At 44.8% G+C, this 16,563-nt stretch overlaps 1 protein-coding gene and 1 non-coding gene across 2 annotated transcripts in view; one reads left to right on the top strand and one right to left on the bottom strand.

Annotated features, from left to right (window-relative positions):
• Positions 1 to 7,339: 7,339 nt before the first annotated feature.
• Positions 7,340 to 7,411, bottom strand: trnaq-cug (transfer RNA glutamine (anticodon CUG)). The gene has a single exon. It is a non-coding gene; the product is annotated as a tRNA-Gln (tRNA).
• Positions 7,412 to 7,506: 95 nt separating this feature from the next.
• LOC106591986 (ras-related protein Rab-11A) overlaps positions 7,507 to 16,563 on the top strand; it is a 20,909-nt gene continuing 11,852 nt past the window's right edge. The window contains exons 1-2 of the mRNA XM_045688599.2: positions 7,507 to 7,858; positions 13,265 to 13,460. Coding sequence (XP_045544555.1) covers positions 7,819 to 7,858; positions 13,265 to 13,460 — 236 coding nt within the window. The 5' untranslated portion in view covers positions 7,507 to 7,818. The remainder of the gene's footprint in view (positions 7,859 to 13,264; positions 13,461 to 16,563) is intronic.

Here is a 16,563-nt window from a genome sequence, read left to right as displayed (position 1 = left end):
TGATCTCAGAACAGCTCCCCTCCTCCTAAAGGACACCAGCAGTATGATCTCAGAACAGCTCCCCTCCTCCTAAAGGACACCAGCAGTATGATCTCAGAACAGCTCCCCGCCTCCTAAAGGACACCAGCAGTATGATCTCAGAACAGCTCCCCTCCTAAAGGACACCAGCAGTATGATCTCAGAACAGCTCCCCTCCTCCTAAAGGACACCAGCAGTATGATCTCAGAACAGCTCCCCTCCTCCTAAAGGACACCAGCAGTATGATCTCAGAACAGCTCTCCTCCTAAAGGACACCAGCAGTATGATCTCAGAACAGCTCCCCTCCTCCTAAAGGACACCAGCAGTATGATCTCAGAACAGCTCCCCTCCTCCTAAAGGACACCAGCAGTATGATCTCAGAACAGCTCCCCTCCTCCTAAAGGACACCAGCAGTATGATCTCAGAACAGCTCCCCTCCTCCTAAAGGACACCAGCAGTATGATCTCAGAACAGCTCCCCTCCTCCTAAAGGACACCAGCTGTATGATCTCAGAACAGCTCCCCTCCTCCTAAAGGACACCAGCAGTATGATCTCAGAACAGCTCCCCTCCTCCTAAAGGACACCAGCAGTATGATCTCAGAACAGCTCCCCTCCTCCTAAAGGACACCAGCAGTATGATCTCAGAACAGCTCCCCTCCTCCTAAAGGACACCAGCAGTATGATCTCAGAACAGCTCCCCTCCTCCTAAAGGACACCAGCAGTATGATCTCAGAACAGCTCCCCTCCTCCTAAAGGACACCAGCAGTATGATCTCAGAACAGCTCCCCTCCTCCTAAAGGACACCAGCAGTATGATCTCAGAACAGCTCCCCTCCTCCTAAAGGACACCAGCAGTATGATCTCAGAACAGCTCCCCTCCTCCTAAAGGACACCAGCAGTATGATCTCAGAACAGCTCCCCTCCTCCTAAAGGACACCAGCAGTATGATCTCAGAACAGCTCCCCTCCTCCTAAAGGACACCAGCAGTATGATCTCAGAACAGCTCCCCTCCTCCTAAAGGACACCAGCAGTATGATCTCAGAACAGCTCCCCTCCTCCTAAAGGACACCAGCAGTATGATCTCAGAACAGCTCCCCTCCTCCTAAAGGACACCAGCAGTATGGTCTCAGAACAGCTCTCCTCCTAAAGGACACCAGCAGTATGATCTCAGACCAGCTCCCCTCCTCCTAAAGGACACCAGCAGTATGGTCTCAGAACAGCTCTCCTCCTCCTAAAGGACACCAGCAGTATGATCTCAGAACAGCTCCCCTCCTCCTAAAGGACACCAGCAGTATGGTCTCAGAACAGCTCCCCTCCTCCTAAAGGACACCAGCAGTATGATCTCAGAACAGCTCCCCTCCTCCTAAAGGACACCAGCAGTATGATCTCAGAACAGCTCCCCTCCTCCTAAAGGACACCAGCAGTATGATCTCAGAACAGCTCCCCTCCTAAAGGACACCAGCAGTATGATCTCAGAACAGCTCCCCTCCTCCTAAAGGACACCAGCAGTATGATCTCAGAACAGCTCCCCTCCTCCTAAAGGACACCAGCAGTATGATCTCAGAACAGCTCCCCTCCTCCTAAAGGACACCAGCAGTATGATCTCAGAACAGCTCTCCTCCTCCTAAAGGACACCAGCAGTATGATCTCAGAACAGCTCCCCTCCTAAAGGACACCAGCAGTATGATCTCAGAACAGCTCCCCTCCTCCTAAAGGACACCAGCAGTATGATCTCAGAACAGCTCCCCTCCTAAAGGACACCAGCAGTATGATCTCAGAACAGCTCCCCTCCTCCTAAAGGACACCAGCAGTATGATCTCAGAACAGCTCCCCTCCTAAAGGACACCAGCAGTATGATCTCAGAACAGCTCCCCTCCTCCTAAAGGACACCAGCAGTATGATCTCAGACCAGCTCCCCTCCTCCTAAAGGACACCAGCAGTATGATCTCAGAACAGCTCCCCTCCTAAAGGACACCAGCAGTATGATCTCAGAACAGCTCCCCTCCTCCTAAAGGACACCAGCAGTATGATCTCAGAACAGCTCCCCTCCTCCTAAAGGACACCAGCAGTATGATCTCAGAACAGCTCCCCTCCTCCTAAAGGACACCAGCAGTATGATCTCAGAACAGCTCCCCTCCTCCTAAAGGACACCAGCAGTATGGTCTCAGAACAGCTCCCCTCCTAAAGGACACCAGCAGTATGATCTCAGAACAGCTCCCCTCCTCCTAAAGGACACCAGCAGTATGATCTCAGAACAGCTCTCCTCCTAAAGGACACCAGCAGTATGATCTCAGAACAGCTCCCCTCCTCCTAAAGGACACCAGCAGTATGATCTCAGAACAGCTCCCCTCCTCCTAAAGGACACCAGCAGTATGATCTCAGAACAGCTCCCCTCCTCCTAAAGGACACCAGCAGTATGATCTCAGAACAGCTCCCCTCCTCCTAAAGGACACCAGCAGTATGATCTCAGAACAGCTCCCCTCCTCCTAAAGGACACCAGCAGTATGATCTCAGAACAGCTCCCCTCCTAAAGGACACCAGCAGTATGATCTATATTATTGAATCTCTGATCCTCTCCCTGTTCCTATGCCGTCATTGAAATTAAGAATTTGTTCTTAACTGACTTGCCTAGTTAAATAAAAGGTAACATAAATAAATAATACTTTGTTTGCTACTTTTGATGTTGAGTCGTTATACACTAATATTCCACACGGGGGCGGTATTGAAGCTATGGGACATTTTCTTCTGCAATGTGACCCTGATGAACTACCTTCCAGTGCTGCATTATAACATTGTCTGAAATAGTACTCACCCACAACTACTTCATGTTTCTAAATTATTTCTTTATTCAGACGAAGGGTACTGCTATGGGATCCCCCATGGCTCCTAACTATGCTAATTTGTATGTGGGTTAGAGTCTATTTTCAATCCTCTCAACAATGTTTTCTTGCCTAACATCATGATTTGGAGACGGTATATTGATGATATTTGTGTTCTATGGAGGGGTGATGTAAAACAGCTCCAGGCATTCCATGCTTTTCTTAATTCCTGTTCTGAGCATCTGAGATTTACTGTGCAATCTGATACACGTCAAATCAGTTTTCTTGATCTTGTGTGAAGATAATGTTCTATACACTGATCTTTACAGGAAACCTACTGATCCTAACAGTTTGTTGAGGGCTGATAGTTGTCACCCGCTTCCCTTGAAAAATAGTTTAGATCATAGATCATACTGCTAAAGTCAATTCTGTCAAATCAAAAGAATTTGCCAAAAACAATCAGATTTCGACAGAAATATGGCTGAGACGCAAAGAAAATTCAAGGAGAAGGGGTACAAAAAAGGTCAGATTAATACTGCCATTGAGAAAATTCAAAAGAAACCGAGACTTGATCTTCTTCATGGACAGTAACTAGCGTTCTACCCTCCAATCAAAACGCTCTGAACAAATTTAGGGAATCGGTCACAAACATCGGCACATTCTAAGATCCGATGACAGTATCGGTAATGTGTTTTCGGACCTTCCCTTGGTCGTATTCTCACGGGGCAGAAATCTCAGAGATCAACTGGTAAACTGTGATTTATCACCCCAAGATATCCCTGCACAACGTGTATTTGCGCCCCCTACTGGATGGAAACTACAAGTGTAATGGCTGTGCTCAATGCAATGGCACTTATAAATGTAGATCCTTCAAACACCCCCAAACAGGGAAACAGATCCCAATCAAAGGTGTTATTACGTGTTCCACTAAGGCAGTTATTTATCTTATAACCTGTTAGGGCTAGGGGTCAGTATTGACACGGCTGGATAAAAAACGTACCCGATTTAATCTGGTTACTACTCCTGCCCAGTAACTAGAATATGCATATACTTATTACATATGGATAGAAAACACTCCAAAGTTTCTAAAACTGTTTGAATGGTGTCTGTGAGTATAACAGAGGATTTTTAAGGTATTTGAAAATCGCGCCACTGGATTACACTGGCTGTTGCGTAGGTGGGACGATTACGTCCCGCCTAGCCCATTTGTGGTAAATGATGTGGGTAAAACAAAGCGTGAATTAAAAGTACGTATCTCAGAGCATCGTAGCAAACGATTAATTTATTATTAAAACGAGAGGCTGCTGGATCTTTACCTTAAAGACCCTTCCTCCCGTCCGTCTCAACATAGACTTTGATCTGAAGCCATTCTGGTGATTTTACTATTGTAAATGTTTACATTCCTATTCCATCTATGATCGTACGCTATGCATTCGTGTTTTTGGTATGTTATTTTTTTATATTTGAAGATTAACCAATGATATCAGGCCACACCCGGCCATGTACAGACACCTGTGTGTGTCCTTTGACACTATATAAACGAATCAGCCCGCAGTGTTTATCATTATACCCTGATGAAGACGGCTTGTCTGTCCAAAAGTTGGTTATTAGGTTATTGCATATGAACTCCTAGAGTGTGCGGCTCCTCTAACCAGCACCTCTCCTAAATAGGTGTGTGTTGTACTCCACTAACCAGCACCTCTCCTAAATAGGTGTGTGTTGTACTCCACTAACCAGCACCTCTCCTAAATAGGTGTGTGTTGTACTCCGCTAACCAGCACCTCTCCTAAATAGGTGTGTTGTACTCCGCTAACCAGCACCTCTCCTAAATAGGTGTGTGTTGTACTCCGCTAACCAGCACCTCTCCTAAATAGGTGTGTTGTACTCCTCTAACCAGCACATCTCCTAAATAGGTGTGTTGTACTCCTCTAACCAGCACCTCTCCTAAATAGGTGTGTGTTGTACTCCTCTAACCAGCACCTCTCCTAAATAGGTGTGTTGTACTCCTCTAACCAGCACCTCTCCTAAATAGGTGTGTTGTACTCCTCTAACCAGCACATCTCCTAAATAGGTGTGTTGTACTCCTCTAACCAGCACCTCTCCTAAATAGGTGTGTGTTGTACTCCTCTAACCAGCACCTCTCCTAAATAGGTGTGTTGTACTCCTCTAACCAGCACCTCTCCTAAATAGGTGTGTGTTGTACTCCTCTAACCAGCACCTCTCCTAAATAGGTGTGTTGTACTCCTCTAACCAGCACCTCTCCTAAATAGGTGTGTTGTACTCCGCTAACCAGCACCTCTCCTAAATAGGTGTGTTGTACTCCGCTAACCAGCACCTCTCCTAAATAGGTGTGTGTTGTACTCCTCTAACCAGCACCTCTCCTAAATAGGTGTGTTGTACTCCACTAACCAGCACCTCTCCTAAATAGGTGTGTGTTGTACTCCGCTAACCAGCACCTCTCCTAAATAGGTGTGTGTTGTACTCCTCTAACCAGCACATCTCCTAAATAGGTGTGTTGTACTCCTCTAACCAGCACCTCTCCTAAATAGGTGTGTGTTGTACTCCGCTAACCAGCACCTCTCCTAAATAGGTGTGTGTTGTACTCCTCTAACCAGCACCTCTCCTAAATAGGTGTGTGTTGTACTCCGCTAACCAGCACCTCTCCTAAATAGGTGTGTTGTACTCCGCTAACCAGCACCTCTCCTAAATAGGTGTGTGTTGTACTCCGCTAACCAGCACCTCTCCTAAATAGGTGTGTTGTACTCCGCTAACCAGCACCTCTCCTAAATAGGTGTGTTGTACTCCTCTAACCAGCACCTCTCCTAAATAGGTGTGTTGTACTCCTCTAACCAGCACCTCTCCTAAATAGGTGTGTTTACAATTTGTAAATGCAGAGGGTCTTTTACTTAATTATAAGGAATTCTTATCACTTTACAAGGTCCCTGTAACACCTAAAGATTTTGCCAACAGAAAAGCTGTTAGAATGATAAGGTCCTTGTGTATTGTGATGTTGTACCCCCCCCCCCCCCCCCCCCAGCCTCGCCCCCAGCCCCCCTAGCCTCACCCCCAGCCCCCCCTATTTTATTTAACTAGGCAATACAACAGGTGTAGACTTTACCCTGAAATACTTAGTTACAAGCCCTTAACTCTATTTCTTGAACTGCATTGTTGGTTAAGAAAATATTTACTAAATAAACTAAAGTAAAGAAGAAAAAAAGTATATATTAAAACAAATAAAAGATACAAAAATAAAAAAATGACACAAATAGTAATAACGAGGATATATACAGGGGGGGCTCGTACGAAATGTAAAAAAATAAAAATGAATGTATGAAATGTATGCATTCACTACTGTAAGTCGCTCTGGATAAGAGCGTCTGCTAAATGACAAAAATGTAAATGTACCGACCGGTACTGAGTCAGTGTACTAGGGTACAGGTTAGTCAAGGTAATTTGTACATGTAAGTAAGGTAAAGTGACTATGCATAGATAATAAACAGCAAGTGGTGGTGGTGGTGGTGGTGGTGGTGGTGGGGGGGGGCAGGCAGGCAGGCAATGTAAATAGTCCGGGTGGCCATTTGCTCAGTCTGTCGATTGTTTCCTGTGGAATGTTGAATATTTGCGGGAACTGGAACATGTTGTCGTACACGTCGATCCAGAGCATCCCAAACATGCTCAATGGGTGACATATCTGGTGAGTATGCAGGCCATGGAAGAACTGGGACATTTTCAGCTTCCAGGAATTGTGTACAGATCCTTGTGACATGGGGCCGTGCATTATCATGCCGAAACATGAGGTGATGGCGGCGGCTGAATGGCACGACAATGGGGCCTCAGGATCTCATCAGGGTATCTCTGTGCATTCAAAATGCCATCGACAAAATGTAATTATGTTTGTTGTCCATAGCTTATGACTGCCCATACCCCTCTGCCACCATGGGGCACTCTGTTCACAACGTTGACAGAGGTAAACCACTCACCCACACGACGCCATACACGTGGGTCTGCGGTTGTGAGGTGGGTTGGATGTACTGCCAAATTCTCTGAAACAACGTTGGAGGAGGCTTATGGTAGAGAAATTAACATTCAATTATCTAGCAACAGCTCTGGTGGACATTCCTGCAGTCAGCATGCCAAATGCACACTCCTTCAAAACTTGAGACATCTGTGTTGTGACAAAATTGTATAGTGGACATTTGTTGGCCCCAGTACAAGGTGCACCTGTGTAATGATCATGCTGTTTAATCATATTCTTGATATGCCACACCTGTCAAGTGGATGGATTATATTGGCAAAGGAGAATGGGGAATAGAGAGGAGTATGATTACTTGTTTAAGGTTAAACAAATTTGTGCACAACATTTGAGAGAAATAAGCCTTTTGTGCATATGTAAAATGTCTGGGATCTTTAATTTCTGCTGATGAAACATGTTGCCATTATATTGTTGTTCAGTATATTTCATCTACAACTGCTTTGACTCACAGCTAAGAACTTCAAAAGTTTAGGTCCTACCGAGATTTGAACTCGGATCGCAGGATTCAGAGTCCTGAGTGCTAACCATTACACCATAGAACCATACAACACAAGCGCGTACGTACGACACTAGTCTGATGTAACTCATAGACTCTTTCGCCCGTTCTCCATTACTAGCTGTTGACACAATGTATAAATTAATCCAGTAAATGAATTTCATGTAGATACATGAAATAAATAATATGAGAAGTATTATCAATGCAGATGGTTGATCCGGAAGCGGGTATTTATATATATTTATATATATAGCGGTTGGATGCTAACCTAGCTAGCTGGATTCCCTGTTGCTAAGGTGACAAGGCTCCAGCCGCAGTGCATTGCGGTGACGGCCGGGAGAAGACCACTAAGGTAAAATAACCGATAGGACCGGGGGGAAAGAAAGAAAGAAAGAAAAAAAAATTGCCACTTGGATTCAAAGACATCGAACTTCGCCTTCATTTTGATTCAGAATGGGGAATAGAGACGACGAGTATGATTACTTGTTTAAAGGTAAATATATGCTAAATGTGACCTGTCTATAAAACGTAACGTCATCGTGGTTTTATTGTACTCGCGGACTAGGAGTGGTCGCCTGGCTACGGCACTAGAAGCTAAGCTAGTTAGCTAGCGGCTAACGCTACGCATTTGTAACCTGCTAACTTTAGCATGATATCCTACCAATTTAAAAACGAGGTCGTTTGGATATAAATATAGCTGTTGTTTTTGTCTTGATATTCTCAATAATGTTAACTAACAGCAGTTGATCATTTTGTCTTTAGCTTGTTGGCTAGATAGCGCAGGTCTCTGATGGACCGGTGCGGCAACGTTACCGTCAGGAAATATACAACTAACGTTAGTTAGGTTAACACCAGTCACTTTGTCAAATGACCACATAGCTAACGTTAACTTAGTTAGTTAGCTACTGAAACCATGGGTAGTTGCTCCAGCTACCTAAAGAACGATATAGCTAACTAACGTTATGTCATTCATTTAAACACATTTCTTAATGCGATGATTACAAATCATTATCTAGCTAGCTATGTACCATATCCTGTTAGTGGAATATAGTGGCTTCAACAAAATGCTCATCATCATCATGCCATCTGATGACATGGGTGATTCCTAGGTGCTTTTACATACACTAACGTTGCTTTCAATTGTATTGGGTTGCACAGAATCTGTCAGTGGAAGGCCAGAGGTGTGAAATATCATTATATTTCAACATGGTGGGCAGGACGGCTGATCATTATGACAGGGGGAATATCTGACCAAATAACTAAAGGATGGTATTATTAAAGACATTTGGTTGCAGACCCACTGTCTCTCTGCTTAGGGTAGGTAGCAGGCAGCCTTGAGGTTAGAGCTTTGGCCCAGTAATCTAATACCAGAGCTGACAAGGTGAAACTCTGTTGCTCCATCCAGGGTGCTGTAACAATGATAACCCCACTTTCTGCTGCTGTCTTGGGGAGTTGAGATATGCAACAAACCAAAAAACATTTATTACACACTTGTAATATAACCCCCCCCCCCCCCCCCCCCCCCCATATGATTTGTATTACCTCGTATTTAACCTTTATTTAACTAGGCAAGTCATTTAAGAACAAATTCTTCTTTACAATGACGGCCTAGCCAGGCCAAACCCTCCCTTAACCCGGACGACGCTGGGCCAATAGTGCGCTGCCCTGTGGCAGAGGAAGTGGGTCCACAACAGACCCATTGTTTCGAAAGTCTGTTTAGTAATACGCATCTTTTTAGATATTTTGTCTCAACAGCTTCCTATTTTACATCATAATGAATGGGCTCCTGCTTATTGGTCGTTAGCACGTGATGGTAATCCGGTCAAAACACATTTTACATTCAGACTTTTTATTTTATTGTACAATAAGGGGGTGTATTGTAGTAATGTTCCTACTGTAATATCTACAGGATGTGTATATTCCTACTGTAATATCTACAGGATGTGTATATTCCTACTGTAATATCTACAGGAGGTGTATATTCCTACTGTAATATCTACAGGAGGTGTATATTCCTACTGTAATATCTACAGGATGTGTATATTCCTACAGGATGTGTATATTCCTACTGTAATATCTACAGGAGGTGTATATTCCTACTGTAATATCTACAGGAGGTGTATGTTCCTACTGTAATATCTACAGGAGGTGTATGTTCCTACTGTAATATCTACAGGAGGTGTATATTCCTACTGTAATATCTACAGGAGGTGTATATTCCTACTGTAATATCTACAGGAGGTGTATATTCCTACAGGATGTGTATATTCCTACTGTAATATCTACAGGAGGTGTATATTCCTACAGGATGTGTATATTCCTACTGTAATATCTACAGGATGTGTATATTCCTACCGTAATATCTACAGGATGTGTATATTCCTACAGGATGTGTATATTCCTACTGTAATATCTACAGGAGGTGTATATTCCTACTGTAATATCTACAGGAGGTGTATATTCCTACTGTAATATCTACAGGAGGTATATATTCCTACTGTAATATCTACAGGAGGTGTATATTCCTACAGGATGTGTATATTCCTACAGGATGTGTATATTCCTACTGTAATATCTACAGGAGGTGTATATTCCTACTGTAATATCTACAGGATGTGTATATTCCTACTGTAATATCTACAGGAGGTGTATGTTCCTACTGTAATATCTACAGGAGGTGTATATTCCTACTGTAATATCTACAGGAGGTGTATATTCCTACTGTAATATCTACAGGATGTGTATATTCCTACCGTAATATCTACAGGATGTGTATATTCCTACAGGATGTGTATATTCCTACTGTAATATCTACAGGAGGTATATATTCCTACTGTAATATCTACAGGAGGTGTATATTCCTACAGGATGTGTATATTCCTACAGGATGTGTATATTCCTACTGTAATATCTACAGGAGGTGTATATTCCTACTGTAATATCTACAGGAGGTGTATGTTCCTACTGTAATATCTACAGGAGGTGTATGTTCCTACTGTAATATCTACAGGAGGTGTATGTTCCTACTGTAATATCTACAGGAGGTGTATATTCCTACTGTAATATCTACAGGAGGTGTATATTCCTACTGTAATATCTACAGGAGGTGTATATTCCTACAGGATGTGTATATTCCTACTGTAATATCTACAGGAGGTGTATATTCCTACAGGATGTGTATATTCCTACTGTAATATCTACAGGATGTGTATATTCCTACCGTAATATCTACAGGATGTGTATATTCCTACAGGATGTGTATATTCCTACTGTAATATCTACAGGAGGTATATATTCCTACTGTAATATCTACAGGAGGTGTATATTCCTACAGGATGTGTATATTCCTACAGGATGTGTATATTCCTACTGTAATATCTACAGGAGGTGTATATTCCTACTGTAATATCTACAGGATGTGTATATTCCTACTGTAATATCTACAGGAGGTGTATGTTCCTACTGTAATATCTACAGGAGGTGTATATTCCTACTGTAATATCTACAGGAGGTGTATATTCCTACTGTAATATCTACAGGATGTGTATATTCCTACCGTAATATCTACAGGATGTGTATATTCCTACAGGATGTGTATATTCCTACTGTAATATCTACAGGAGGTATATATTCCTACTGTAATATCTACAGGAGGTGTATATTCCTACAGGATGTGTATATTCCTACTGTAATATCTACAGGATGTGTATATTCCTACAGGATGTGTATATTCCTACTGTAATATCTACAGGATGTGTATATTCCTACTGTAATATCTACAGGATGTTTGTTGTAAATTTGACTGCCTTCTTCAATGTGAGGGGAATCAGGAGATGCATGCAGTTGTTTTAAATTGACTCTAACCTGTCTCTCTCTCTCTGTCCCAGTGGTGTTGCTAGGAGACTCTAACCTGTCTCTCTCTCTGTCCCAGTGGTGTTGCTAGGAGACTCTAACCTGTCTCTCTCTCTGTCCCAGTGGTGTTGCTAGGAGACTCTAACCTGTCTCTCTCTCTCTGTCCCAGTGGTGTCGCTAGGTGACTCTAACCTGTCTCTCTCTCGCTCTGTCCCAGTGGTGTTGCTAGGAGACTCTAACCTGTCTCTCTCTCTGGCCCAGTGGTGTTGCTAGGAGACTCTAACCTGTCTGTCTGTCCCAGTGGTGTTGCTAGGAGACTCTAACCTGTCTCTCTCTCTGTCCCAGTGGTGTTGCTAGGAGACTCTAACCTGTCTCTCTCTCTCTGTCCCAGTGGTGTTGCTAGGAGACTCTAACCTGTCTGTCTGTCCCAGTGGTGTCGATAGGAGACTCTAACCTGTCTGTCTGTCCCAGTGGTGTCGATAGGAGACTCTAACCTGTCTGTCTGTCCCAGTGGTGTTGATAGGAGACTCTAACCTGTCTGTCTGTCCCAGTGGTGTTGCTAGGAGACTCTAACCTGTCTGCTCTGTCCCAGTGGTGTTGCTAGGAGACTCTAACCTGTCTCGCTCTGTCCCAGTGGTGTTGCTAGGAGACTCTAACCTGTCTCTCTCTCTGTCCCAGTGGTGTTGCTAGGAGACTCTAACCTGTCTCTCTCTCTCTGTCCCAGTGGTGTTGCTAGGAGACTCTAACCTGTCTCTCTCTCTCTGTCCCAGTGGTGTTGATAGGAGACTCTAACCTGTCTCTCTCTCTCTGTCCCAGTGGTGTCGCTAGGAGACTCTAACCTGTCTCTCTCTCTGTCCCAGTGGTGTCGATAGGAGACTCTAACCTGTCTCGCTCTGTCCCAGTGGTGTTGATAGGAGACTCTAACCTGTCTCTCGTCTGTCCCAGTGGTGTTGCTAGGAGACTCTAACCTGTCTCTCTCTCTCTGTCCCAGTGGTGTTCGCTAGGAGACTCTAACCTGTCTCGCTCTGTCCCAGTGGTGTCGATAGGAGACTCTAACCTGTCTGTCTGTCCCAGTGGTGTCGATAGGAGACTCTAACCTGTCTGTCTGTCCCAGTGGTGTCGATAGGAGACTCTAACCTGTCTGTCTGTCCCAGTGGTGTTGATAGGAGACTCTAACCTGTCTCTCTCTCTCTGTCCCAGTGGTGTTCCTAGGAGACTCTAACCTGTCTGTCTGTCCCAGTGGTGTCGATAGGAGACTCTAACCTGTCTGTCTGTCCCAGTGGTGTCGATAGGAGACTCTAACCTGTCTGTCTGTCCCAGTGGTGTCGATAGGAGACTCTAACCTGTCTGTCTGTCCCAGTGGTGTCGATAGGAGACTCTAACCTGTCTGTCTGTCCCAGTGGTGTCGATAGGAGACTCTAACCTGTCTGTCTGTCCCAGTGGTGTCGATAGGAGACTCTAACCTGTCTGTCTGTCCCAGTGGTGTCGATAGGAGACTCTAACCTGTCTCGCTCTCGTCCCAGTGGTGTCGATAGGAGACTCTAACCTGTCTGTCTGTCCCAGTGGTGTCGATAGGAGACTCTAACCTGTCTGTCTGTCCCAGTGGTGTCGATAGGAGACTCTAACCTGTCTGTCTGTCCCAGTGGTGTCGATAGGAGACTCTAACCTGTCTGTCTGTCCCAGTGGTGTTGCTAGGAGACTCTAACCTGTCTGTCTGTCCCAGTGGTGTTGATAGGAGACTCTAACCTGTCTCTCTCTCTGTCCCAGTGGTGTTGATAGGAGACTCTAACCTGTCTGTCTGTCCCAGTGGTGTTGATAGGAGACTCTAACCTGTCTGTCTGTCCCAGTGGTGTCGATAGGAGACTCTAACCTGTCTGTCTGTCCCAGTGGTGTTGATAGGAGACTCTAACCTGTCTGTCTGTCCCAGTGGTGTTGATAGGAGACTCTAACCTGTCTGTCTGTCCCAGTGGTGTTGATAGGAGACTCTAACCTGTCTGTCTGTCCCAGTGGTGTTGCTAGGAGACTCTAACCTGTCTGTCTGTCCCAGTGGTGTTGATAGGAGACTCTGGCGTGGGGAAGAGTAACCTGTTATCTCGTTTCACCCGGAATGAGTTTAACCTGGAGAGTAAGAGCACCATCGGGGTGGAGTTTGCCACCCGCAGTATCCAGGTGGATGGGAAGACCGTGAAGGCTCAGATCTGGGACACAGCTGGCCAGGAGAGATACCGGGCTATTACATCAGCGTGAGTACACACACACACACACACACACACACACACACACACACACACACACACACACACACACACACACACACACACTGTTTAGAAAACACTTCTGACACAGCTGGCCAGGAGCGATACAAGCCATCACTTCAGCATGAGCACTCTGGATTGCGGCCATTTTGAAAACACTTTGAAACACCCTCTTTTTCTTGGAAATACTGCCTTCTGAAATGTTGCATGTTAAACGCATCAAATATCACATGAAAGTATCATGCACAGACCTAATGCATTTAGCTGGGGAGTCAGTTCAAACACATAGACCTAATGCATTTAGCTGGGGAGTCAGTTCAAACACATAGACCTAATGCATTTAGCTGGGGAGTCAGTTCAAACACATAGACCTAATGCATTTAGCTGGGGAGTCAGTCCAACACAGACCTAATGCATTTAGCTGGGGAGTCAGTTCAAACACATAGACCTAATGCATTTAGCTGGGGAGTCAGTTCAAACACATAGACCTAATGCATTTAGCTGGGGAGTCAGTTCAAACACATAGACCTAATGCATTTAGCTGGGGAGTCAGTCCAACACAGACCTAATGCATTTAGCTGGGGAGTCAGTTCAAACACATAGACCTAATGCATTTAGCTGGGGAGTCAGTTCAAACACATAGACCTAATGCATTTAGCTGGGGAGTCAGTTCAAACACATAGACCTAATGCATTTAGCTGGGGAGTCAGTCCAACACAGACCTAATGCATTTAGCTGGGGAGTCAGTCCAGCACATAGACCTAATGCATTTAGCTGGGGAGTCAGTCCAACACAGACCTAATGCATTTAGCTGGGGAGTCAGTTCAACACATAGACCTAATGCATTTAGTTGGGGAGTCAGTACAACACAGACCTAATGCATTTAGCTGGGGAGTCAGTTCAAACACATAGACCTAATGCATTTAGCTGGGGAGTCAGTCCAACACAGACCTAATGCATTTAGTTGGGGAGTCAGTCCAACACATAGACCTAATGCATTTAGCTGGGGAGTCAGTTCAAACACATAGACCTAATGCATTTAGCTGGGGAGTCAGTCCAACACATAGACCTAATGCATTTAGCTGGGGAGTCAGTTCAAACACATAGACCTAATGCATTTAGCTGGTGAGTCAGTCCAACACATAGACCTAATGCATTTAGCTGGGGAGTCAGTCCAACACATAGACCTAATGCATTTAGCTGGTGAGTCAGTCCAACACAGACCTAATGCATTTAGCTGGTGAGTCAGTCCAACACAGACCTAATGCATTTAGCTGGGGAGTCAGTCCAACACATAGACCTAATGCATTTAGCTGGGGAGTCAGTCCAACACAGACCTAATGCATTTAGCTGGGGAGTCAGTCCAACACAGACCTAATGCATTAGGTTGGGGAGTCAGTCCAACACAGACCTAATGCATTTAGCTGGGGAGTCAGTCCAACACACAGACCTAATGCATTTAGTTGGAGTCACAGTCCAACACAGACCTGATGCATTTAGTTGGGGAGTCAGTCCAACACAGACCTAATGCATTTAGCTGGGGAGTCAGTCCAACACAGACCTAATGCATTTAGTTGGGGAGTCAGTCCAACACAGACCTAATGCATTTAGCTGGGGAGTCAGTCCAACACATAGACCTAATGCATTTAGCTGGGGAGTCAGTTCAACACATAGACCTAATGCATTTAGCTGGTGAGTCAGTCCAACACATAGACCTAATGCGTTTAGCTGGGGAGTCAGTTCAACACATAGACCTAATGCATTTAGCTGGGGAGTCAGTACAACACAGACCTAATGCATTTAGCTGGGGAGTCAGTCCAACACAGACCTAATGCATTTAGTTGGGGAGTCAGTCCAACACATAGACCTAATGCATTTAGCTGGGGAGTCAGTCCAACACAGACCTAATGCAATTAGCTGGGGAGTCAGTCCAACACAGACCTAATGCATTTAGCTGGTGAGTCAGTCCAACACATAGACCTAATGCATTTAGCTGGGGAGTCAGTTCAAACACATAGACCTAATGCATTTAGCTGGTGAGTCAGTCCAACACATAGACCTAATGCATTTAGCTGGGGAGTCAGTCCAACACATAGACCTAATGCATTTAGCTGGTGAGTCAGTCCAACACAGACCTAATGCATTTAGCTGGTGAGTCAGTCCAACACAGACCTAATGCATTTAGCTGGGGAGTCAGTCCAACACATAGACCTAATGCATTTAGCTGGGGAGTCAGTCCAACACAGACCTAATGCATTTAGCTGGGGAGTCAGTCCAACACAGACCTAATGCATTAGGTTGGGGAGTCAGTCCAACACAGACCTAATGCATTTAGCTGGGGAGTCAGTCCAACACACAGACTTAATGCATTTAGTTGGAGTCACAGTCCAACACAGACCTAATGCATTTAGCTGGTGAGTCAGTCCAGCACAGACCTAATGCATTTAGTTGGAGTCACAGTCCAACACAGACCTGATGCATTTAGCTGGGGAGTCAGTCCAACACAGACCTAATGCATTTAGCTGGGGAGTCAGTCCAACACAGACCTAATGCATTTAGTTGGGGAGTCAGTCCAACACAGACCTAATGCATTTAGCTGGTGAGTGAGTCCAACACATTGACCTAATGCATTTAGTTGGAGTCAGTCCAACACGTAGACCTAATGCATTTAGTTGGAGTCAGTCCAACACGTAGACCTAATGCATTTAGTTGGGGAGTCAGTCCAACACAGACCTAATGCATTTAGCTGGTGAGTCAGTCCAACACAGACCTAATGCATTTAGCTGGGGAGTCAGTCCAACACAGACCTAATGCATTTAGCTGGGGAGTCAGTCCAACACATAGACCTAATGCATTTAGCTGGGGAGTCAGTTCAACACATAGACCTAATGCATTTAGCTGGTGAGTCAGTCCAACACATAGACCTAATGCATTTAGCTGGGGAGTCAGTCCAACACAGACCTAATGCATTTAGCTGGTGAGTCAGTCCAACACAGACCTAATGCATTTAGCTGGTGAGTCAGTCCAACACAGACCTAATGCATTAGGTTGGGGAGTCAGTCCAACACAGACCTAATGCATTTAGCTGGTG

The sequence above is a fragment of the Salmo salar genome, chromosome 10 (genome assembly GCF_965601325.2).
Source record: "Salmo salar chromosome 10, fSalSal1, whole genome shotgun sequence".
NCBI classification, from domain to species: Eukaryota; Metazoa; Chordata; class Actinopteri; order Salmoniformes; family Salmonidae; genus Salmo; species Salmo salar.
The sequence above is the reverse complement of the archived record's forward strand: the minus strand, read 5'-3'. Positions and strand labels throughout refer to the sequence as shown.